Below are 27,318 nucleotides of genomic sequence, written 5' to 3'. Positions count from 1 at the left end.
AAGCGTGTATTCGTCATCGCCATAGTGGCGTATTACCCGGCGTGATGGTATGGGATGCCATTGGTTACACGTCTCGGTCACCTCTTGTTCGCACTGACGGCACTTTGAACAGCGGATGTTACATTTCAGATGTGTTACAACCCGTGGCTCTACCCTTCATTCGATCCCTGCGAAATCCAACATTTCAGCAGGATAATGCACGACCGCATGTTGTAGGTCCTGTACGGGCCTTTCTGGATACAGAAAATGTTCGACTGCTGCCCTGGCCAGCACATTCTCGAGATCTCTCACCAATTGAAAACGTCTGGTCAATGGTGGGCGAGCAACTGGCTCGTCACAATACGTCAGTCACTACTCTTGATGAACTGTGACATCGTCTTGAAGCTGCATGGGCAACTGTACCTGTACACGCCATCCAAGCTCTGTTTGATTCAATGCCCAGGTGTATTAAGACCGTTATTATGGCCAGAGGTGGTTGTTCTGGGTACTGATTTCTTAGGATCTATGCACCCAAATTGCGTGAAAATGTAATCAAGTGTCAGTTCTAGTATAATATATTTGTGGAATGAATACCCGTTTATCATCTGCATTTCTTCTTGGTGTGGCAATTTTAATGGCCAGTAGTGTACTCACTAGAGAATAGTGACCAGCTATTTAGACTTAATAACCATGCACAACTGATTTTTCGCATCACTGGACTCCCACGGTATGATGCAGACATTCAGTGAAGGTCACCCTCAGGTACGTGGGTGGCTTTGCTTGTGCCTACCTAGGAAGACTACCGTCCTCCAATGAGTCGGCTCTGCATGCAGGACCGCCGTTCCCGACGGACAGCGCCAGTGGAATATTAGAGTTTTTCCGTGTTTCGGTAAGCACCCACAGTTCATTGCGTCACTCTACCGCGATATCGCGTCACCCGAAGCGGCCTCTCGCCGAATGACTCCTAAGTAGATAGCGTGTGTTCTCTGCGTTAGAGTTGATGGTCACCTCTGTGTCAACACTGTAAGTCACCAGCATCCTTTGGTTGTGGAGCCCATAGACCCAAACGTCATTCGGCTGTCTTCCCGTACCAGTCACGGAAGCTGCAAAGTAAAAGTGTCTACGACTCCTAAGTACCGTATTACAGTACTAGGGGTGTTAAGTGATACGAGCAGAAAAACGCTAATGCACTTGAAATTTTCTAAGACACTTTTGATGGGGTTCTTGATGCAATTCTTGGGCTTTCTACATCTATCTACGAGCTTACTCTGCTATTCACAATAAAGTGCCTGGCAGAGGGATCAATGAAGCACCTTCAAGCTGTCTCCCTACCGTTTCACTCTCGAACGGCACGAGGGAAAAACGAGCACTTAAATTTTTCTGTGCGAGCCCTGATTCTCTTATTTTATCGTGGTGATCATATCTTCATATGTAGGAGGGTGCCAACAGAATGTTTTCGCAATCGGAGGAGAAAAAGTGGTGATTGAAATTTCATGAGAAGATCCAGTAGCAACGAAAAACGCGTTTGTTTTGATGATTGCCACTCCATTTCACATATCATGTCCTTGACACTATCTCCCATTTTTCGCGATAATACAAAACGAGCTGGCCTTCTTTGTACTTTTTCGATATCATCCGTCAGTCCCACCCGATGCTGATCCACCATCGCGCAGGAATACTCCAGAATAGGGCGGACAAGCGTGGTGTAAGCAGTCTCCTTAGTAGACCTGTTACACCTTCTAAGTGTTCTGCCAATGAATCGCAGTCTTTGGTTTGTTCTACCCACAATATTATCTATGTGATTGTTCCGATTTAGGTTATTTGTAATTGTAATCCCTAAGTATTTAGTTGAATTTACAGCCTTCAGATTTGTGTGACTTATCGCGTAATCGAAATTTAGCTGATTTGTTTTAGTACTCATGTGAACAACTTCACACTTTTCCTTATTCAGGGTCAGTTGTCACTTTTCGCACCACGCAGGTATCTTATCTAAATCATTTTGCAAGTCGTTTTGATCATCTGATGACTTTACAAGACGCTAAATGACAGCGTAATCTGCAAACAATCTAAGAGGGCTACTCAGATTGTCTGCTATGTCGTTAATATAGATCAGGAACAATAGAGGGCCTGTAACACTTCCTTGGGAAACGCCGGATATTACTTCTCTTTTACTCGATGACTTTCCGTCTATTACTAAGAACTGTGACCTTTCTGACAGGAAATCACGTATCCAGTCGCACAACTGAGGCAATATTCCGTAGGCACGCAGTTTGGTTAGGAGACGCTTATGAGAAATGGTGTCGAAAGCCTTCTGGAAATCTAAAAATATGGAATCAATTTCTGAAACCGTGCTGACTATGTGACAATAAATCGTTTTCTTCGAGGTACTTCATAATGTTTGAATACAGTGTATGTTCCAAAACCCTACTGCAAATCTACGTTGGTGATATAGGCTTGTAATTCAGCGGATTACTCCTACTTCCCTTTTTGGGTATTGGTGTGACTTGAGCAATTTTCCAGTCTTTCGGTACGGATCTTTCTGGGAGCGAGTGGTTGTATATAAGTGCTAAATGTGGAGCTATTTGATCAGCATACACTGAGAGAAACCTCACTGGTATACAATGTGGACCGGAAGCCTTGCCTTTATTAAGTGATTTAAGCTGCTTCGTTACTCCGAGGATATCTACTTCTATGTTTCTCATCTTGGCAGTTGTTCTTGATTGGAATCATCCCGTTGGTATTTATTAGTTATCTCGATAGCATCCTAGCGTTACCAATCAGAATCAACCACTTTTTTCTGTTTTACGTCTATCTTATAGAATCTGAAGATTTCCATCGAGTGGTTGAAACCGTTCAGGCAGTGTAATGTTCTTCTAATTCTATGCCTCGAAATTCGCAGAAATGTTCGAAATAAATTATCCACTTCAACTGCTGAAGATTCCACACAGGCGAATATTTCCCAAAGCCAGAAAAGGTAATTCTTTCGTAGGTACGCTCTAATATACCAAAATTCTCTCACTGAACCTAGCCCTACATACTTTAAATCTGTTATTGTCAAAATCACAAGAATTTTGACAGGGGTACCACCTCCACAGTAGTGGCCTTCAGACATGGAAGAATTAAATAGAAATCTGCCAAACTTCCTACTTTACAACGCGAGAAAAGTGAAATAGCGTCACATGTAAGAGGAAACGTTGCATATGACAACAGGTGCTCGTAAATCCTTATCACTCTGAATTACTATAGCAAAGCAGAAACTTTAACTCAGGGCGTTCCAAACTTTTAGGATAAAACTTTTGTAAATTCTACGGGATCCTAAATTGAGAACTTTGACACAAGGTATTCTTCTTGTTCTCTTCGTTAGCGTTTAAGCCGTCTAGGAGGGGCTCCGCTGTACTGAAGTTTCGGCAATTTTATCTCATTTCATTCTTCTGCCTGACCCTCTTCCTGTCGTCTCAGTGCTTAGTTACCTAAGGGGGTGGGGGTGGGGGGGGGGGGGGCGAAGTCGCGTGCATCACTTGTTGGTGACTTGTGTAAACTTTGTTGTGTGTCTGTCTGTATTTTGATTGTGTAACGTAAACCACGAGACCAAACGTATCCGGGATAAAAGGAGGCGGAGAGTATTGCGTTGTCAACAGAGAAGTACCGCCAGCAGAATGGGGGTCACCAGAGCTCAGTGATTTCGATCTTTGACTGGCCACCGGATGTCACCTGAGTGACAAATACATTTCAGCCTTTCCAAAACGGCGCAAGACAACTGTTGAGGAAGTGGTCGTGAAGTGGAAGCTCTGATGAACAAACCACAGGTAAAGCGAGACCAGGCAGACCTTAAGTAGCGCTGACGGTTGGGCACTGTCGAGCAATGCGGAGGGTGGTTGGAAAAACTCGCATGAAATCAGCGGAAGGAATCCTTCCTGAGTTCCAAGGCGCTAACAGCAGTCCAGTTACCACCACCATTGTGCGTAGGGAGTTAAACAGAGTGGGGTTCAATGGTCGAACACCTCCTCATAAGGGACGCATTTCTCCAGTCAGTGTTAAGCTAAGCTTCAGGTGCTGCAAAGAGCGTCGCCACTGGACAGTGGATGGTTGGAAACGAATGATTTGGGGTGACGTATCATGCCGTGCCCTGTGGCAGTCTGACAATGAGTTTGGGCTTTACGAATGTATAAAGGTCGCTACCTGTCATCATACACTACTGGCCATTAAAATTGCTGCACCACGAAGATGACGCGCTACAGACGCGAAATTTAACAGACAGGAAGAAGATGCTGTGATATGCAAATGATTAGCTTTTCAGAGCAATCACACAAGGCTGGCGCTGTTGGCGACACCTACAACGTGCTGAAATGAGGATAGTTTCCAACCGATTTCTCAAAAACAAACAGCAGTTGACCGGCGTTGCCTGGTGAAACGTTGTTGTGATGTCTCGTGTAAGGAGGAGAAATGCGTACCATCACGTTTCCGACTTTGATAAAGGTCGGATTGTAGCCTATCGCGATTGCGGTTTATCGTATTGCGACATTGCTGCTCGCGTTGGTCGAGATCCAATGACTGTTAGCAGAATATGGAATCGGTGCGTTCAGGAGGGTAATACGGAACGCAGTGCAGGATCCCAACGGCCTCGTATCACTAGCAGTCGAAATGACAGGCATCTTATCCGCATGGATGTAACGGATCGTGCAGCCACGTCTCGATCCCTGAGTCAACAGATGGGGACGTTTGCAAGACAACAACCATCTGCACGAACAGTTCGACGGCGTTTGCAGCAGCATGGACTCTCAGCTCGGAGACCATGGCTGCGGTTACCCTTGACGCTGCATCACAGACAGGAGCGCCTGCGATGGTGTACTCAACGACGAACTTGGGTGCACGAATGGCAAAACGTCATTTTTTTTCGGAGGTTCTGATTACAGCATCACGATGGTCGCATCCGTGTTCGGCGACATCGCGGTTAACGCACATTGGAAGCGTGTATTCGTCATCGCCATAGTGGCGTATCACCCGGCGTGATGGTATGGGGTGCCATTGGTTACACGTCTCGGTCACCTCTTGTTCGCATTGACGGCTCTTTGGAACGGTGGACGTTACATTTCAGATGTGTTACAACCCGTGGATCTATCCCTCATTCGATCCCTGCGAAACCCTACTTTTCAGCAGGATAATGCACGACCGCATGTTGCATGTCCTGTACGGGCCTTTCTGGATATAGAAAATGTTCGGCTGCTGCCCTGGCCGGCACATTCTCCAGATACCTCACCAACTGAAAACTTCTCGTCAATGGTGGGCGAGCAACTGGCTCGTCACAATACGTCAGTCACTACTCCTGATGAACTGTGGTATCGTGTTGAAGCTGCATGGGCAGCTGTACCTGTACACGCCATCCAAGCTCTGTTTGACTCAATGCCCAGGCGTATCAAGGCCGTTATTACGGCGAGAGGTGGTTGTTCTGGGTACTGATTTCTCAGGACCTAAGCACCCAAATTGCGTGAAAATGTAATCACATGTCAGTTCTAGTATAATATATTTGTCCAATGAATATCCGTTTATCATCTGCATTTCTTCTTGGTGTAGCAATTTTAATGGCCAATAGTGTATGTAGTGATAACGGTGAGGTACGGAGAAGATGGTCTTACTGTACTTTTCCGTCTTACGGTGTCGTCCCCTTTTAGTGCTGAAGAAAATGCTAAATTCGGATTAATATCACCACGTTTTATAGCACTGTGTACTGCGCACAGAGGAGGAATGGTTCAGTGACGTTATGTCATAAAGCAGCATCTGTGAGGCAATGGTTTGTAGACAATAACAGTCCTGAAATGGACTGGCCTACCCATATTCACCATCCGAACCCAATGGAACGCCTTTGGGATGTGTTAGAACGCCCACTTCACTCTTGACTCCAACTTGTAACATCAGTAAGTTCTCCGGTTCCGGCTCTTGTGGAAGAATGAGCTGCCATTCCTCTACAAACATTCAGAAATCTCATTGAAAGTCTTCCCGCAGATTCTAAGCTCTCATAAACGCGAAGGGTAGACACATCAGATGTTCGTACCCCGTGAAAGATGATCGGATACTCTTGATCGTACAACAAGCCAGCGTACAGTGCATGTAGGTAGGTACACTGTACCAATGTTAACGTATTTCTGTCCTGTTCTGTTCAGGTATCGAGGGAGAAAAACGATTGTCGCTTTCATCTCCTCACATCCTTTTATGGCCCCTATGAATGTTCCAGTGTGGTATCGGCTGAATAGTCATTCAGTTTTCCTAAAACATCCTGTATTCTAAATAGACCGTACAGGAATGTGCTAGAATAACACCGCCTTTGCCGGCCGTTGTGGCCGAGCGGTTCTAGGCGCTTCAGCCCGGAACCGCGGTGCTACTACGGTCGCAGGTTAGGATCCTGCCTCGAGCGTGGATGTGTGTGATGTCCTTAGGTTAGTTAGGCGTAAGTAGTTCTAAGTCTAGGGGACTGATGACCTCAGATGTTAACTCCCATAGTGCTTAGAGTCATCATCAACACCGCCTTTCTAGCTAAAACTGCGCACTACATTTTCCCCTAACATCTGTTTTACATTTTCGGATAGGCTGTTCCCAACTGCTACGATCCAAGCTTCGCTTATTTGTATCCTTCTGATTCCTACTATCTTTCCTATTTGATAGCGCCTCTAAACGCTGGAAGAATATGGTAGAATTGCTCTTACTAGTGAGTTGCAATATCCTTTATAGATTCATTCACTTTCTTCAGAGATTATGAATAAAACTAAGTATTACATCTGCCCTCTCTACTCTTTACTCAACCAATTTGTCTCATCTGAAGTCGCATCTTAGTATTGCCACTAAAGATTGAAACGATATTCACCGTTATTTTTTTTTTTTTTTTTGTAATAGGATAACATCGGATTCTTTCCCGAAGTTATCTTTATATTCTTGTACTTATCCCCAACTCAAGTGAGCTGCACCGAACTGTAAATTCTCGACTAAGGTTTTGATGCTCGTCTTGCAGCCATCCACCGACGATATTTCCAACATGTTTTATGCTTGCGTACGATAACATTCCTGGAAATCGAAAATCTCCTCTGTCGGAATCGACATAGGTTCCGAAAACAACGTTCGCATATAATCCAGGTCGCTCTGTTTCTTCAACGGCACGCAGAAAGCAGTAGACAGCGGCGAAACAGTTGTGACGGAAGTCATGCGATAACGATATGCACTTATACACATGGTGATAGTGACGCGTACACAAGGTATAAAAGGTCAGTGCATTGGCGCATCTGTCGTTTTGTTCAATAAATGGTTCAAATGGTTCTGAGCAGTATGGGATTTAATTTCTGAGGTCATCAGTCCCGTATAACTTAGAACTACTTAAACCTAACTAACCTAAGGACATCACACACACCCACGCCCGAGGCAGGATTCGAACCTGCGACCGTAGCGGTCGCGCGGTTACAGACTGTAGCGCCTAGAACCGCTCAGCCACCCCGGCCGGCGGGAAATAACAGGCTGAACGCGAAATGGTAGTTAGACCTAGACGCATGGGACATTCCGTTTCGAAAATCTTGACGGAATTCAGTATTCAGAGATCCACAGCGTCAAGGGTGTACCGAGAATATCAAATTTCAGGAATTATCTCTCACCGCGAACAACACAGTGGCCGACGGCTTTACTTAACGACCTGCAGCAGCGGTATTACGGTTGACAACGCGCCATGTCAGTGGGCCACAATTGTTCACGACTGAAAAAACATTGTGGACAGTTCGAGCAAATGATTTGGCCACCCAGAACGCCCGACATGAATCCCATCGAACATGCATCGGACATAAAAGAGAGGTAACTTCCTGTACACAATCCTGCGCCGGCAACACCTATGCAACTATGGACGGCTACACAGGCAGTAGGGCTCAGTACCTGTTAGGGGTACTTCCAAGGACTTTGTTAAGTCCAAGCCACTCCGAGATCTACATCTACATCTATAATCTGCAAGCCAACTGACGGTGTGTGGCGGAGGGTACCTTGAGTCCCTCTATAGGTTCTCCCTTCTCATCCAGACTCGTATTGTTCGTGGAAAGAAAGATTGTCGGTACGCCTCTGTGTGGGCTCTAATCTCTCTGATTTTATCCTCATGGTCTCTTCGCGAGATATACGTAGGAGGGAGCAATATACTGCTTGACTCCTCGGTGAAGGTAAGTTCTCGAAACTTCAACAAAAGCCCGTACCGAGCTACTGAGCTTCTCTCCTGCAGAGTCTTCCACTGGAGTTTATCTATCATCTCCGTAACGCTTTCGCGATTACTAAATGATCCTGTAACGAAGCGCGCTGCTCTCCGTTGGATCTTATCTATCTGTTCTATCAACCTTATCTGGTACGGATCCCACACCAGTGAGCAGTATTCAAGCAGTGGGCGAACAAGTGCACTGTAACCCACTTCCTCTGTTTTCGGACTGAATTTCCTTGGGATTCTTCCAATGAATCTCAGTCTGGCACCTGCTTTACCGCCGATTAATATTATATGGTAATTCCATTTTAAACCACCCCTAATGCCTACTCCCAGATAATTTATGGAATTAACTGCTTCCAGTTGCTGACTTGCTATATTGTAGCTAACTGATAAAGGATCTTTCTTTGCATGTATTCGCTATATTGAGATTTAATTGCCATTCCCTGCACCATGCATCAATTCGTTGTAGATCTTCCTGCATTTCAGTAAAATTTTCCATTGTTACAACCTCTCGATATACCACAGCATCATCCGCAAAAAGCCTCAGTGAACTTCCGATGTTACCTACAGGGTCATTTATGTATATCGTTAATAGCAACGGTCCTACGACACTCCCCTGCGGCACACCTGAAATTACTCTTACTTCGGAAGACCTCTCCATTGAGAATGACATGCTGTGTTCTGTTATCTAGGAAGTCTGCAATCCAATCACACAATTGGTCTGATAGTCCATATGCTCTTACTTTGTTCATTAAACGACTGTGGGGAACTGTATCGAACGTCTTGCGGAAGTCAAGAAACACGGCATCTACCTGGGAACCCGTGTCTATGGCCCTCTGAGTCTCGTGGACGAATAGCGCGAGCTGTGTTTCACACGATCGTCTTTTTCGAAACCCATGCTGGTTCCTACAAAATAGATTCCTACTCTCCAGAAAAGTCATTATCCTCGAACATAATACGTGTTCCAAAATTCTAAAAGATATAGGTCTATAGTTCAGCACATCTGTTCGACGTCCCTTCTTGAAAACGGGGATGACCTGTGCCCTTTTCCAATCCTTTGGAACGCTACGATCTTCTAGAGACCTACGGTACACCGATGCAAGAAGGGGGCAAGTTCCTTCGCGTACTCTGTGTAAAATCGAACTGGTATCCCATCAGGTGAAGCGGCCTTCCCACTTTTGAGCGATTTTAATTGTTTTTCTATCCCTCTGTCATCTATTTTTATACCTACCATTTTGTGATCTGTGCGACGTTCTAGAGAAGGAACTACAGTGCAGTCTTCCTCTGTGAAACAGGTTTGAAAAAAGACATTTAGTATTTCGGTCTTCAGTCTGTCATCCTCTGTTTCAGTACCATTTTGGTCACAGAGTGTCTGGACATTTTGTTTTGATCCGCCTACCGCTTTGACATAAGACCAAAATTTCTTAGGATTTTCTGCCAAGTCAGTACACAGAACTTTACGTGCTGCCCTACGCCGGGAAAAAGACACGATATTAGGAGACATTCCATGATTTTGGCCAAATACCGAGAAGAGTAGAATGAATAGTCGCGAGTTGTCATTTCACGGGATGCATGTAGGAGGAAATAACATATCGGCCAACTCTTCGCTCACAGTATTTCATCGCTCAATTTCACCAAAGTTCGATGGAAACGAAATTTGTATCCCTCTACTGCAGGTAAGTGCCTTCCTTTCTCACTAAACACCGTTCGACGCCCACTCCACGCTCCACGGTAGCCAACTAGCGCCGTGCACGCAACTGATATATTTGCGGTTAGCCGTGTATTCTTAGATGTTTACTGTAGCGTCTCCAGTGCACCATCCGCAGCCTAATATCCGCCCTCGTAGCTGTTTGAAAGCAGTCCAAGTGTCCACGTTGCACCCAGAGGGTAGTCAGCCACCTGGCCGTGTGGGCGCGGAGTGTTCCCTGGCCTAGGCTTATATAGAGCCCGTCCGTGACCTTGGCGGTCAGAGTCAAGTGCGGACCACGCCCTGCCGTTAGGAGACCGCAGGAGCGCCGCCGGGGCGTTGACACCGCGGATCAGCGACCTGCCAACGGCCACCCGGGTGGGCCGCTCGTAAACCAACTCTGCTCTCCCGGATCTGGCGCCAGCAATCACCTAGCGCGGTGCTTCACACGGGGACGTAATGGCAGCGGTCGCGCATGTATACGACAAGCACTCTGAAGCATCAGCAGCGCACCTGCGGTAATCACACCTCAACAATTCTGGACTTGGAGGTCACCGAACTAAACAACTGTTATTTCGGCTGTTATTACACACACATCTGTCTCCAGACGATCTACTTCGAAACCCCCCTAAAGCAACACACGGACCGGCGTTCTGGTACCACTATTATTTCATCCCTTTCCCGCTCCACTCACGAGTGGTGCTTGGGTTGAACGCCTATTAGTCAACATCCGCAAAATCTATAATTTTTACCGTAGTGGTCATGTGGGAGGAAGTACGAGGCGTGTTTTTTAAGTAAGTACCGTTTTGGAATTTAAAAAAGACGTGCTAAGATATCTCAATAATTTTATTTTTACATGAAAGCCTGTACCTTAGTCTACTTTTCTACATAATTTCCGTCAATATTGAGACACTTGTCATAACGTTGTACCAGTTTTTTAATACCCTCCTCATAGAAGTCTGCCGCCTGACTTGTTAACCACTGCATCACCACTGTTTAGACTTCGTCATCGCCTTGAAGACGCTGACCGCCCAGGTGTTTCTTCAAGTGCCGGAACAGATGGTAGTCACTGGGTGCAAGACCGGGGGTGTACGGAGGTCATCAGCAACATACCACAAAAACTGGGAAGGATAAGTAGAGAAATCATCGACCTTCCCGGAACCACCGTCCTGGCACATAAATTGAGAGTTTTAGCGAAGCCACATTAAACGTTAATGTGGAGCGCCGCACAAGGATTTGAACCGCTATACTCCCGGACTCGAGTTCGAGGCCAGGGCCTTAACCACTTTGTAATCTTGCTCGGTAAGCCGTGCGTAGTTTCTTTGAGAAGGGGGCGTTCAATACAAGCACAGAAAAAGCCACATCTAAATGAAGAAGAAGTGAAGCCAGTCTGCAGGGACATTAGCGCAGATGTACAGCAGCACACAGCCGGCAATTACGGAGCCACTGCTGTGTACGCCGTCGTTATAACCGCATCGGCAACCACAGACTCGCTTAATTTATTTGCTATTCCTTTGCTTCGTAACGCTCGGAAATTCAGCATTCGACACCATTACGTTTCTAAGGTTCGTTTATATTAAATAATAACGTATGCAGTACTGAATTATTTGCGTCTATTTCATCCGTTAGCTCAATGATATCAGTGGGTTTAAAGAAGAGGAGATGGAAGTCTAAACATCGAATTGTAGAGAATATACTCATCCCACAAGGGGACTCAGCTGAAACAACTGTAGCTCTTAAGACATTCAGCCAATAATTGTATTTGTACTAAGTAAATTATTAGAAAAATGCAAAAGAATTGTACTAAAATCATAAGGAGATCCTGCAAGGGTGTAGATGAGATAAAAACTCGAATATTTTGACGATATGGATCAGGATGATACAGGACCACCCACCATAACAGGCGAAGTAAGGACTGCTATAGCTGGAGAAAATAAAACGGTAGGGTCAAATATGAATTCAAGGGAAATACTAAACAGATGTTTTGGAATACGTGATCGTTCCACCATTAACTCTAATATTTATTTTTCAGTACAATTTTGAAACTATAGAGCTTAGACCTTTGTTAGTACTTTTTCAACATAACCGGAATTATTAAATTTTTTGTAACATTTAACATTGGAAACACTAAACACGATGCTCGAACCAATACGTTACTTCTCACAAAATATTGCCTTGGAATGTCAAAAATATCCGGTCATTAGACAAACGTCAAGATACTACAGGCTTTTGTCACTAAAACCTGGGAGGCATCTGTAGTAAAATGTCAAGATACATCAATATAATACGTGAACACTATGCGTCGATTGTCGATGAATGCATCTGGACGTCTTTGCTTACAAAAATGCGACATTCAAATAAAAATCCTGTCAAGCAGATATGTCTATGTGTTATCGTAACCACGTCAGAACGTAAATTATTTTAGTCAGTCTGCAAGTCTTATACACACATCAATAAAAGTTTTACATCACCTCAGTTCCGAGAGATCCGGAACTTGTACAGAAAATCGGAATATAGATCAACATAAACATCATTTCCGCCCTTTTTTTTGCTCATGAAAACCGCACATTGCATGTTGTACCACCATACAGCGAGAGCTTCAGAGGTGGTGGTCCAGATTTCTGTACACACCGGTACCTCTAATACCCAGTAGCACGTCCTCTTGCACTGATGCCACTGATGCATACGTTTATTCGTCATGGTATACTATCGACAACTTAATCAAGGCACTGTTGGTCACATTGTCCCACTTCTCAACGGCGATTCGGCGCAGATCCCTCAGAGTGGTTGGCTCTGAGCACTATGCGACTTAACTTCTGTGGTCATCAGTCGCCTAGAACTTAGAACTAATTAAACCTAACTAACCTAAGGACATCCATGCCCGAGGCAGGATTCGAATCTGCGACCGTAGCGGTCACGCGGTTCCAGACTGAAGCGCCTTTAACCGCACGGCCACACCGGCCGGCCTCCTCAGAGTGTTTGGTGGGTCATGTCGTCCATAAACAGCCCTTTTCAATCCATACCAGGCATGTTCGATAGGGCTCATATCTGCAGAACATGCTGGCCACTCTAGTCGAGCGATGTTGTTGCCCTTAAGGAAGTCATTCACAAGATGTGCACGATAGGGGCGCGAATTGTCGTCCATGAAGACGAATGCCTCGCCAGTATGCTGCCGATATGGTTGCATTATCGGTCAGAGGATGGCATTCAAGTATCGCACAGCCGTTACGACGCCTTCCATGACCACCATCCACCCCAAAACAGCAGGGAACCTCCACTTGCTGCACTCGCAGGACAGTGTGTCTAAGGAGTTCAGCCTGACCGGGTTGCCTCCAAACACGTCTCCGACGATTGTCTGGTTGAAGGCACATGCGACACTCATCGGTGAGGAGAACGTGATGCCAATCCTGAGTGGTCCATTCAACATATTGTTGGTCCCATCTGTACCGCGCTGGATGGTGTCGTGCTTGCTAAGATGGACCTCGCCATGGACGTTGGGAGTGATGTTGCTCACAGTTTGAGTCGTAACAGGACGTCCTGTGGCTGTACGAAAAGCATTATTCATCATGATGGTGTTGCTGTCAGGGTTCCTGCGAGCCGTAATCCGTAGGGAGTGGTCACCCACTACAGTAGTAGCCCTTGGGCGGCCTGAGCGAAGCATGACATCGACAATTCATGTCTCTCTGTATCTCCTCCATGTCCGAACAACATCGATTTGGTTCACTTCGAGACGCCTGGACACTTTCCTTGTTGAGAGCCCTTCCTAGCACAAAGTAACAATGCGGACGAGATCGAACCTCTGCATTGACCGTCTAGGGCATGGTTGAACTACAGACAACACGAGCCGTGTTCTTCCTTCCTGGTGGAATGACTGGAACTGATCCGCTGTCGGACCCCATCCGTCTAGTGGGCGCTGCTCATGCATTGTTGTTTACATCTTTGAGCGTGTTTAGGACACCTCTGAAGACTCAAAGCGACTGTGAGTGTGACACAATATCCAGAGTCAACGTCTACCTTCAAGAGTTCTGGGAACCGGGGTGACGCAAAACTTTTTTTGATGTGTGTATATGCTCACTCGTTTACGGAGAACGATCACAGATCCCTCGTCCAGTTAAAAAATCTATGTGGTCTAGGAATGGGCAGACTTAGACCTATAGCTGAACCTGAAGTTCCTTTTGAAGCAACATTTTACCATGCCGGCGTCTTTATTTTACCAACACGCGAAGATGAGAACCATACATTCCTTGAAAGAAAGAAGTAGAATTAAAAGCGAAATTTGTGGCTATAAAGTATGCCTATAATTCGTTAGACAGCTGAAGGACTTAATAGCGCATATTATTAAAACCACTTTGAATGCACTACTGTCCAAAACAACATCTTTAACTACCGTCTGACTGCAAGCATCTTCCCAACAGTCTGGAAGCAGGGACTCATGTCATTAGCCCAGAAGGAAAACGTCCCATCGAACCCTCCAACTACCGGCCCATGTCCCTTCAAATCGTTAATTATAAGGATTGAACTGAAGCAAATGATCCGCATAATCTTCAGAAAAGGAAGAACTATAAGGTATTAACAATACATCTAATGCCTTCATATGACGTTTGGTCTCCCAGTGGTATGTCTATAGTGCTACACGTAACTTACGTATTATCAAACACCTCTAGCCGTCCTTACGATGTGATTTATTATGTGGATACCAGCCTCCGGTACTTTAGTACACTATCTTCTGGCCGTAGCTCACAGTGAAGGGATTAATTCCATTCATATACAGATTCCATCAGTGGACAACGTGTATGAACCTTTCTCGCAGGCAACTTGGTAGATGATGGTAGGAGACACAACATCGTCGTTGGCCTCTGATGCAACCATACAGACGATTGATGTTAACCCCCTCAGCGTCAGTTAAGACCTGGAGATGGTGTACTGAAGCACCGCAACTCTTGACCATATAATCAATAACGTCGTAAGGACGGCTGCAGGTGTTCCATTTCATTACATAAGCGAACGGCCGAAGTCCCTAAACCCTCCAATCACAAGGATGAACGGTTAAAGGCGCTGCAGTCTGGAACCGCAAGACCGCTACGGTCGCAGGTTCGAATCCTGCCTCGGGCATGGATGTTTGTGATGTCCTTCGGTTAGTTAGGTTTAACTAGTTCTAAGTTCTAGGGGACTAATGACCTCAGCAGTTGAGTCCCATAGTGCTCAGAGCCATTTGAACCACAAGGATGAAGATACACAAGCTTTACATATTACTTGTCACATTTCTTACTTTGTCATCTTCGTCACTTATCTATTCAAAATAATAAATTTATATTGTATTATTGATTTAAGCCCACTAAGGAGCGCTTATGACTAGTTCTTCTTCGATGCTCTCTTCTGTTCCGAATATATCTTGAGCCTTGCTGATAATTTCAATTTCTCCTTCCTCTCTTGTGAAAGGGGCTTCCGACGTTTATGGACTCTAGGTGTTGGGGCCCAAGACTCTACCGTAGCACAAAAATTCGATCTTCTACCTCAAGAAGCGGTTCTAGGCGCTTCAGTCTAGAACCGCGCGACCGCTACGGTCGCAGGTTCGAATCCTGTTTCGGGCATGGATGTGTGTGATGTCAGGCTAGTTAAGTTTAAGTAGTTCTAAGTTCTAGGGGACTGATGACCTCAGATGTTTAGTCCCGTAGTGCTCAGAGCCATTTGAACCATTCTAACCATTCTACCTCAAGATCAGGGATCCTAGCCGAATCCAAGTCCTTTAGTACTTCATTAAGCCACAGGCTTTCAGTCTTGTAGATCAATTAGAAGATCTTCTTGGTAAGCCCATTGTTGTTGGTTGGTTGGTTGTTTCGGGGAAGGAGACCAGACAGCGAGGTCATCGGTCTCATCGGATTAGGGAAGGACGGGGAAGGAAGTCGGCCGTGCCCTTTGAAAGGAACCATCCCGGCATTTGCCTGGAGCGATTTAGGGAAATCACGGAAAACCCAAATCAGGATGGCCGGACGCGGGATTGACCTATTGCTGTTCATTCGTTGTAGCTGCCCATAGAACTTGAACCTCCTACATCGCATACTGGTGTTGGCTGTTTCTAACTGGTGATACAGATCAGAATTAGACTTCCGTCGGTAGGTTCCATCTGGGAACAATCTCGGGCCATGAATTTTTCTGAGGATACGTCTTTCGGCTCACTCCAGGTCATCCATCGTACCTTTTCTGTTCATCGAGAGGGTCTCTGAGGCATACAAAAATGGTTCAAATGGTTCTGAGCACTATGGGACTTAACATCTGAGGTCATCAGTCCCCTAGAACTTAGAACTACTTAAACCTAACTAACCTAAGGACATCACGCACATCCATGCCCGAGGCAGGATTCTAACCTGCGACCGTAACGGTCGCGCGGTTCCAGACTGAAGCGCCTAGAAGCGATCGGCCCCCACGGCCGCCTTGAGGCATACAGAAACTGTGGTCTGACAGCAGTTCTGTAATGACAGACCATAGCATTCTTCTTGTTACGCCTTTCTAAGATCGAGATGCCGTCTCTACCAATGGGGTGGACCCATTCACCAAGATAACGAAAGCGATTGGCCCTCCCAATCGTTCCATGTATAGTCGTCAAAGGGGTGGTACTGGAGTGCCTGTTCTCAAAGTATTTGGTCTTGTCATACGGTATTTGTAACCCTGACTTCACTGCTGTCTCATGCAGGGCTTGGACAGTAGTGACAACATCCTTAGAGTTGTTGGTTAAGATTGCAATGTCATCTGCGAAAGCAAGGCATTTATATTATAAGTTTGATGTAAATAATTTTTCCATCTATAACACATTCAGCTGTTTAGCTGTCGGTGTCACCATACCATCCTGTATGATTAAAAAAAAAGCGAAGCACCCTGAAAGAGAGGAAGAAACGAAATGGATCTTCACGGTTGACAGGTTATGCGATGTTATGTCAGTGATTACAAAACAGAGTCAAATATGCAAAGAATTTGGCAGGATGAACCCACTTACCACTACGACGCTACACCCCATCTGTAACGGATGCAGGAACTATTTCGATTGCGGAGGGAGTTGTAAAGCCGTTGTATTCTCTCCTGAGGCATGATGGCCCACAACTGATGCAGCTGGTCATGGACATGCTGTATGCAGGGGCTGGACTGGTGTTGACGTTCGAGGTGGTCTGGCAGATTTTTCATTGTCCAAATCTAAAGCATGGTTGCGATTCAACGACTGTACGGATTTGAAGAGATTGAAAAAAAATCAGCCAAACATTTTGAACGATCAATTGCAGTTCGCGAGTAATCACTTCTTTAATGGCTTGAAACCGATGCTAACGGTCACATAACACGTGCTTACCGACCTCCGCTAAGATCGACGAATGTGCCGTTTTCCTCAAAATACTTCCTCTCAACAGCTGAGCTATTTGCGTTTCATATCACTGGCTTTCATTTTCCGTGGCCTTTTCAGCACATGTTACTAAAGTTGGTATTGAAAGAAAATTTTATTTCGTACTATGATTTACATTTCATAGCCTCAGTACAGTTAAGCAAAAGGTTCTCATTTTTTATGTTCGATGTAACTTTACCCATTTTACTCTTTCTTCCACATTTTTGTGACAGAACTAATTGTTTGGTTTACAGATATTACCTTATGCACGCTAAATTTCACGGCAATGTCACTCTGGTTCATAAAATTTTTACAGATAATTTCATATTCAATGTATACTTCTTAAATTTATTGCATTTATTACTGGCCTTCTATAAGAAATTTTTATTTGCTTTAATTTAAAATTATGTCACTTACCACGTTCAAGAAGCAATGCTCACCCGCATGTGTATAGTGCCCACTGCATTCCAACTTTTCATTGTAGCTTTATAACACTATCACTACCTCTCGTTTATGTTCTGAAACTATTTTGTTAACCAATTATGGTATATAGAAGCAGTACAATGTTACCCTCTCTAAGGATTTTTGTAGTTTTGACCGTGAAGTGCCTAAAGGAGGTTGCCTGTCGGACATGAAATTTAGAATTACGTAAATACATAACTAGAAACAGATACTGTTTAGAAACTATTTTCATTAATCAAATTCCTCTAATGATAAAGAATACGGTCGCCAGCCTAATTAGGCATAGAAATGTGAGACATTCCTTTTTAAAGAAAAAGTAAGCAGTTTTAGTGGAAAGACATAGCCGATACTTTTCAGGTACGAAAGTGCAATGAACCCAGCCACAAGCATATCAAGCATATAGAAATGGTAAAGTAGGTACTGACAGTCATAACAGAACAAACCTATTTTCATAAACACAATAAATACTAACACACTTTAGTATTCAAGGCCTAGTCAAACTAAATAGATTCAGTCACATTATACATGCAAGTCACTGTTGAACTGGAAATTGGCCATGGCCTAGTCTTCCTTCAACAGATATTTTCTGTACAGTACAAATTTAAATACTATTCACATGCAGTAAGATTCTCACCAATCTTTAGAGTCAAAGAAGTAACTTTTCTCATGGATAATGACATTCCTAGTCACTTTACCTTCAGTGAGGATAATACAGTAAGTGAGTACTCATAATTGATATTACACTTTTTTAGAACACAATGATCACAAACAGAACTCAACATAAATATCGAGAGTAGTTATAACTTTTCATAATCAAGTAATTTAGTATATTTCAGCTACTTTCAATGGGGGTGAGGGGGGGCCTTTAATCTAGACCACTGTAGTAATGCAAATGAAACACACTTTCATAATGCTTCAGTCCATAACCGCGGACTGCTACGGTCGCAGGTTCGAATCCTGCCTCGGGCATGGATGTATATAATGTCATTAGGTTAGTTAGGTTTAAGTAGTTCTAAGTTTTAGAGGACTGATGACCTCAGATGTTAAGTCCCATACTGCTCAGACCCATTTGAACACTTTCATAAACAATCTAAAGAAAGCCAACTTAAGAAAACTGCTTACTTTTTCTTTAAAAAGGAATGCCACACATTTCTATTCCTAATTAGGCGGCAACCGTATTCTTTATCATTAGAGCAATTTGATTAATGAAAACAGTTTCTAAACAGTATCTGTTTCTAGTTGTGTATTTACGTAATTCTAAATTTCATGTCCGATAGGCGACCTCCTTTAAGCATTTCACGGTTAAAACTAGGAAAATCCTAACAGAAGGTAACATTGTACTGCTGCTATATACTATTATCGGTTAACAAAATAGTTTCAGAACATGAACGAGGGGCAGTGATAGTGTTATAGCTTAAGCTTCCGTACTGTTAAGCAGAAGTTTCCTTTCTAGTGACGTTGTTTTAGCTCCTATTTGTTCTTCTTTCCCCATGCAATTCTAACAGTGGTCTTTTGTAAATGGAACTCTACCTTCTGCTTTCTGAATTTACGTACAGTATTACTCTATCAGCAAATGTATTAAGAGATTTTATACATAATGTATAACTGTAAATTGATTGCATTATGAGTAGCCTTGCAGATGAATTTTTCATTCTTACTTTAATGAAAAATGCTGTTACTTAGCACAAGCAAGGCGTAGTTCTTACGTGCATGTATTTAGCACCCTCTGCATCCCGACTTTTCCTTGTCGCTTGAGCCTGTACCTGTGAGCATTTCGCCTTTGTCTCTCGCATGATTAATATTTACGTTATGCATATATTTTATGCTTTGGACTCCTGTTATAATTTTATGTAGACAAGAGCCTTTACCTGTAGGCGAATACATTTGTGCATTTATTCTGACGTAAGGTGAGTGTAATCTGTCTGCTGTCGTATGTGATGTTTCTGGCTTTTGTTTCGGTTTTATGTATGACAAGAGCCGCTCGGCCTCAGCTAATACAATTTAACATCATGTTATGTAACAATTGAATGCGCTTACCTCATAAGTATTTCTCTATTATTAATATTTTGTTATGTATGTAAAAGAGTTTTGAACCGTTTATATACATTTTTAGGGTCCATTCCTTCTGAAAAATATAACTTTATAACTATCGAAACCTCGGTCAACAGCTAAATAAACCTTTAGTTTGCAACTGGTTGGCTGGTTTTTTCAAGCTCTTCTTTTTCTATTGTAGACAGATCCAGGGATCATGCTCACCGTGGAAGTACCTCAGCATCGCGGAGGTAGTTTGTAGAGACACGACCATTTGTGGACAAGCACTGAGCAGTTGAAAAATGGCGCCATAATCCTGTCACATGAGGGATAACACAAGACGACGCAGCGTGTCCGTGACGTACTCTTATGCCGTCAGAGTTCACTCAGTCGCTATTAGGCGTGGCCTGAAGTCAAACGCCATGGCCCCCAACACATTGCCGTCAGGAGTAAAACTGTTGTGTTTCTTCAAAAGATTGGAAGGATGGGACCTCTCCTCAAGTCGCTCCCATATTCGCCGACGACCGCCATCCAGGATATTACAGAACCGCGAGTCATCACTGAACACAATGCGACGACATTCACCAGCATTACATGCTCGCTGGTCATAGCACGATTCCAAATGCTTCCGTTTGTGTTGTGGTGTTAATGGCAGCCAACATACGGAACGATAATTCCCTGCTGTTACAAGACGACATACAGGTTTACAGGGAGTCCATTGCAGATACGGAGGGATCACGACGTGCTCGATTCAGAATACGACGGTGGTCAGACATGGTAGGATGAAACCCTGACGAGAATGTCTGCCTTCACGTTCCCGCACAGTCGAACATCAACCCAGTGCCACGTATGAAAACACTTCGGATCTGAATAGTGCACAATTCGGCCAGCCGGCCAAATGGAGATCCACCTTTCACAGCCCAAAGGTGCTGACGTCGCTGTCTCACATCAGCATGTTGCGTATTCGTGTCCTTCACAGGGATAACTCAATATCTGATATTGGTCACGTCTCTTATACACCTTTACAGGGCTGGTAACCACAGTAATGCCGTTATACTTGTCACAAAGAACTGAGACTCTAATCATATTCATACACTACTGGCCATTAAATTTGCTACAGCACGAAGATGACGTGCTACAGACGCAAAATTTAACCGACAGGAAGAAGATGCTGTGATATGCAAATCATTAGCTTTTCAGAGCATTCACACAAGGTTGGCGCCGGTAGCGACACCTACAACGTGCTGACACGGGGAAAGATGCCAACCGATTTCTCATACACAAATAGCAGTTGACCGACATTACCTGGTGAAACGTTGTTGTGATGCCTCGTGTAAGGAGGAGAAATGCGTACCATCACTTTGATAAAGGTCGGATTGTAGCCTATCGCGATTGCGGTTTATCGTGTCGCGACATCGGTGCTCGCGTTGGTCGAGATCCAATGACTGTTAGCAGAATATGGAATCGGTGGGTTCAGGAGGGTAATAGGGAACGCCGTGCTGTATCCCAACGGCCTCGTATCACTATCAGTCGAGATGACAGGGATCTGTGTGTGTGTGTGTGTGTGTGTGTGTGTGTGTGTGTGTGTGTGTGTGAAAAGGGAGACAGAGAGAGAGAGAGAGAGAGAGAGAGAGAGAGAGAGAGAGAGACGGAGGGAGAGAGAGAGAGAGAGAGCTCTGTTTGACGCAATGCCCAGGCGTATCAAGATCGCTATTACGGCCAGAGGTGGTTGTTCTGGGTACTGATTTCTCAGGATCTATCCACCCAAACTGCGTGAAAATGTAATCACATGTCAGTTCTAGTATAATATATTTGTCCAATGAATACCCGTTTATCATCTGCATTTCTTCTTGGTGTAGCAAATTTTAATGGCCAGTAGTGTATTTACTAATATTGTGTCGACTGACAAGTTGCACTGACATACGAGCGTGTCTTCTGGGTCATTCACTTGTTTTGGCCGGCAGTGTATTTGAAATTCTGGAGAGGTGCGTTGCAGCACGGGTGGTAATCGCGATGTGTTGGCTGGCTGTGCAGGAAGGAACACCGCAGCGTAGCGGACGAGCAGCAAGAGGAGGAGGACGAACAGGGACCGCTGCGCTACTACGGCGGCGCCTCGGGCATCTGGGACCCGACCACTGGGCGGCGCATAGAGGAGCACAGGGCGCCGTCCGACACGGTCGCCATCCAGCCGCCTCCAGAAGGTAGGGCGGCGAAGCGTCTGGAAGTGTCCCAGCAAGGGGGCAGCAGGCCCTGGGGCAGTGAAGTCGCGCCACAAGTCTCTACCACCAGACAGCAACTGATATAATTTTTTTTTTTTTTTGCAAGTTTCAAATTGTCTATTTAATTTTATTGTTTCCTTACTACTGGGTTGCTATAATTAATGTACAGCTACTCACGGAGGTCCAGTGTGTGCTATAACTATAGTATGGCAGTGAAACTTAGCATACATGCTAACGCATTAATGCAGAACCAAATTATGCTGGAAAAAAATTACTTCCAATTTTCGCCACCAGGCGCAAATCTGGCGCTATGGATGCAAGAAAGAGGTATGGCAATGTTTCCATATGTAATGGATTAGGGATGTTATTAGGGCAGGGTGAGTACACACACAAACACACACACACACACACACACAAAATAAAACCGAGCGAGGTGGCGCAGTGGTTAGACACTGGACTCGCATTCGGGAGGACGACGATTCAATCCCGCGTCCGGCCATCCTGATTTAGGTTTTCCGTGATTTCCCTAAATCGCTCCAGGCAAATGCCGGGATGGTTCCATTCAAAGGGCACGGCCGATTTCCTTCCCCGTCCTTCCCTAATCCAATGAGACCGATGACCTCGCTGTCTGGTCTCCTTCCCCAAAAACAACCAACCACAAAATAAAAATAAAATAAATCCCTAAACCTACTGTCACCCTCTCTCTCTCTCTCTCTCTCTCTCTCTCTCTCCCTCCCTCTCTCTCTCTCCCTCTCTCTCTCTCTCTCTCTGTCTCCCTTTTCACACACACACACACACACACATAAAGAAAAAAGAATCACTAACACCTCTGAAAGATTCAGAACAACCGCCAGGAACACATCCAATAGTTCCACTGTCAGTCATCTTGTTTTTACACCTTCGAAAGTTCCATGTGGCTTTTCGCGGATGATGCTGTAGTATACAGAGAAGTGGCAGCATTAGAAAATTGCAGCGATATGCAGGAAGATCTGCAGCGCATAGGCATTTGGTGCAGGGAGTGGAAACTGAGCTTTAATATAGACAAATGTAATATATTGCGGATACACAGAAAGAAGGATCCTTTATTATACGATTATATGATAGCGGAACAAACACTGGTAGCAGTTACTTCTGTAAAATATCTGGGAGTATGCGTACGAAACGATTTGAAGTGGAATGATCATATAAAATTAATTGTAGGTAAGGCGAATGCCAGGTTGAAATTCATTGGGAGAGTCCTTAGAAAATGTAGTCCATCAACAAAGGAGGTGGCTTACAAAACACTCGTTCGACCTATACTTCAGTATTGATCATCAGTGTGGGATCCGTACCAGGTCGGGTTGACAGAGGAGATAGAAAATATCCAAAATAGAGCGGCTCGTTTCGTCACAGGGTAATTTGGTAAGCGTGATGGCGTTACGGAGATGTTTAGCAAACTCAAGTGGCAGACTCTGCAAGAGAGGCGCTGTGAATCGCGATGTAGCTTGCTGTCCAGGATTCGAGAGGGTGCGTTTCTGGATGAGGTATCGAATATATTGCTTCTCCCTACTTATACCTCCATAGGAGATCACGAATGTAAAATTAGAGAGATTAGAGCGCACACGGAGGCTTTCCGGCAGTCGTTCTTCCCGCGAACCATACGCGAGTGGAACAGGAATGGGAGGTAATGACAGTGGCACGTAAAGTGCCCTCCGCCACACACTGTTGAGTGGATTGCGGAGTATAATTGTAGACGTAGATGTAGAATTGTTCCACTGCCTGCCATGTTTCCTTTACAGTGACAGTGGTAGTGACAACTCAACATATAGTGTTCGACAGTGATGAAGACGATTAAAAGGAAAACGTAAGTGAAACATTATGTAAATAGACACACACATAGAATTAAATAATTTCAGACATAGAAATAACAAGTTTTCAAATCGTAATTTTGGCTTAAACAATTTGTCTACTTTAAGCTATAAGTGGCTGCAGATGACAGACTGTGCAAATAACGGTCACTGTAGAAACACAACACATCAGAAAAACCACACCATGTGTTAAAAAGTTATGAATTCGTAATTTATGTGTTTTTTCAAATACTTGTAATTACAATTTAAAAACTAATAGCTACATGTATACAAACAGAAATGAACACTCGTTATCTTTAACAGATGGAAAATAAAAGCCCACTGAAGAAGCTGCAACTGCAGTGAAACATGTTTGGGCTAAAAACAAAAAAAATGTTTTGCTAAAGACGGACCCTATCCAAAAACATACATATTGTTAAAGCAAACACGGAAGAAAAGAGCTTCAACCCCAAGATGATTACCGCTTTCTCAATTTGTTCAGTATAAGCACCTGAGACATGCAAAAAATGGTTCAAGTGGCTCTAAGCACTCTGGGACTTAGCATCGGAGGTCATCAGTCCCCTGGAACTTAGAACTACTTAAACCTAACTAACCTAAGGACATCACACACATCCATGCCCGAGACAGGATTCGAACCTGCGACCGTAGCAGCAGCGCGGTTCCGGACTGAAGCGCCTAGAACCGTTCGGCCACAACGGCCGGTTTTCAACATGCACTACTAGAGACATTGATGAGATGCTGCATCCGAAGTGATCAACAGCTGCTCGCAGCAGTTCCGGCGGAATGTGATTAACACGTTCCTGTATAATGGCCTTCAGATCTGCTAAAGAGTGAATGCGACCCTGGTAAAGGCAATCTTTCAGATATTCACAAGTACAAATGTCACATTGATTCACATAAGGTGATCTTGCAGGCCATGTATCTGGAACACCTCTGGAGATAACACTTTTGTGGAAGACTGCATTAAGCAGATCTTTTGCTGGGCGAGCGACATGAAACGTTGATCCATCTTGCATGAAAACAGTGGTTTCCACATAGTTGCGCTCTTCCAAAGCAGGAATCGCATACTGTACAAGGAGGTCTAGATAACGTGCAGACGGCACGGTATACCTGTCAGGCTTTCTGCGTGTATTCACTTCAAAGAAGAACGGAACGACTACAAAGGTGCGCCGGTCGGAGTGGCCGAGCGGTTCTAGGCTCTACAGTCTGGAACCGCGCGACCGCTACGGTCGCAGGTTCGAATCCTGCCTTGGGCATGGATGTGTGTGATGTCCTTAGGTTAGTTAGGTTTATGTAGTTCTAAGTCTATGGGACTGATGACCTCAGATGTCAAGTCCCATTGTGCTCAGAGCCATTTTTTACAAAGGTGCTTCTCAATCCACGCAGCCGTGTGTGGCGAGTGCAATGGCTCTTAGTGCACAACAGGTGGTTTAACAGTATTCACTGCACCCTGTAATGCAAAATGCGCCTAGCAACTCTATACACTATTGCCCGGCCAAATATCATCCGTGCCAGAGACCGAAGAGCAAATTCAGGACATTCTACATCTACATCTACATTTATACTCCGCAAGCCACCCAACGGTGTGTGGCGGAGGGCACTTCACGTGCCACTGTCATTACCTCCATTTCCTGTTCCAGTCGTGTATGGTTCGCGGAAAGAACGACTGCCGGAAAGCCTCCGTGCGCGCTCGAATCTCTCTAATTTTACATTCGTGATCTCCTCTGGAGGTATAAGTAGGGGGAAACAATATACTCGATACCTCATCCAGAAACGCAGCCTCTCAAAACCTGGACAGCAAGCTACATAGCGATTCAAAGCGCCTCTCTTGCAGAGTCTGTCACTTGAGTTTGCTAAACATCTCCGTAACGCTATCACGTTTACCAAATAACCCTCTGACGAAACGCACCGCTCTTCTATGGATCTTCTCTATCTCCTCTGTCAACCCGACCTGGTACGGACTCCACACTGATGAGCAACACCCAAGTATGGGCCGAACGAGTGTTTTGTAAGCCACCTCCACGTTGCCGCAGATCATGAGGCTTTAATTGCTGTTCTGTCTGGCTCTTGTCTGGGTATCAGTGCAAACAGACCTCAAAACCTTCCCCATTGTTGACCATGGTATGGACATTTCTCGTGACATGGTACGAGAACTAGCACAACCCGGGAAACGTGGCTTTCAAATGTCATTGTCGTGTTCTGTAAACCCTTTAATAACACCGACCCTCTTCTCAGACCTTTCAGTTAGCGATACTCTCTCAACGCAGCTTGTAATTGCTGCCGTTTACATATATTAGCTTAACTAACAATGCACGGTCTCTATTCTCCATAAACACACCGTTCACTCACTTTACGGCTTGTTAAATGACAACACAGATTTCATACCGTCATACAAACAGCGTACAGCGCCAGATGTGGACCTGGTGGCCACAACTGGACTGAATTTTTCCAGTGTAAATCGGTTCCGCATTAATGCAGCACCGTATCTACCAAAGTTTCGTTGCTATACGATAATTATAGTCCACAATGGACCACCGTGAGTGCCTGTTCCTAAATTATAACCACATGGTATTTTGGTGTTAAACTGATTTCTGTTATTCGAACTTCTGGACTGATAGGCCGTGGTCCGAATATAAAACTATACCATAGTGTTTCGTCCTCATCTGTCGATTTCTCTCTTAAGATGTCTCCCGTAGATGGTAACGAAATTTCAGTCAATAGTTTGGTATACCGACCACTGCCTTATTCATTTGTTATTTAATTTTGAATTTTGCGTTCAATTCTGGAATTTGACTTCAATCACAAACAAATATTTGTTCACAACTAAAATGCCGGCTCTACTCAGATGAAGTGATTGACCCAAGAGAGGAAGCCGTGGAGTGCCACAACAAACCAGAAAGAAGACTGGTTACGAAAATGAAATAGTGAACAGTACGGTCTAGGTTTTACACCATCTTATAAATACATTCGCAACTTATAAATGAATGGTAGCTTGAATCCAAAGGAATCTCATCTACTGTGGAGCAATGTCTGCTAAAAGCGTTCTCATATTCAAACCCATGTGGTAAACAACTGCTACACCACCTTTTTTACTAATTTATTTAATACAGTAATTATTAATCTGCCAGAAAATAAAAATCACAATTGGATAGCTATGCGCGCTATAAATTTAAGTCCATCGCCGCATTTTTGTCTACGTATGAAGGCTAATCTCAGGAACTATTGGAGGGATTTTGATACAGTTTTCACTAATAATTCAAAATAAAGGTTTGTGTGTATAATTACGTATTAGAAACAAGCTATCCGGCTGTTGATACTTAGTGCTACCCGTGTGAAGCCGGGTGGAGCCACTATTTATGTCATATAGTAGTAAATATGAATATAGGAGAAAATCCTCTTGTTTCATGATCGTGTGAAATAACTTTCATCTTCATGCAATTTTGCGTGACTATGAAATTTTGTCAATTTGTATCTTTCCATGGATGACAGTCCAACATTTCATGCTGGCAACATTC

At 44.4% G+C, this 27,318-nt stretch overlaps 1 protein-coding gene across 1 annotated transcript in view; it reads left to right on the top strand.

Moving 5' to 3' along the window:
* Positions 1 to 27,318, top strand: part of LOC124545983 (translation initiation factor IF-2-like) — a 132,393-nt gene that overhangs the window by 79,423 nt on the left and 25,652 nt on the right. Inside the window, exon 3 of the mRNA XM_047124948.1 lies at positions 21,772 to 21,938. Within this exon, the coding sequence (XP_046980904.1) occupies positions 21,772 to 21,938 (167 nt within the window). The remainder of the gene's footprint in view (positions 1 to 21,771; positions 21,939 to 27,318) is intronic.

Source organism: Schistocerca americana, chromosome 8 (genome assembly GCF_021461395.2).
Source record: "Schistocerca americana isolate TAMUIC-IGC-003095 chromosome 8, iqSchAmer2.1, whole genome shotgun sequence".
In the NCBI taxonomy this organism is placed as follows: Eukaryota; Metazoa; Arthropoda; class Insecta; order Orthoptera; family Acrididae; genus Schistocerca; species Schistocerca americana.
Note: the sequence above shows the minus strand (reverse complement) of the source record. Positions and strands in the feature narration are given on the sequence as shown.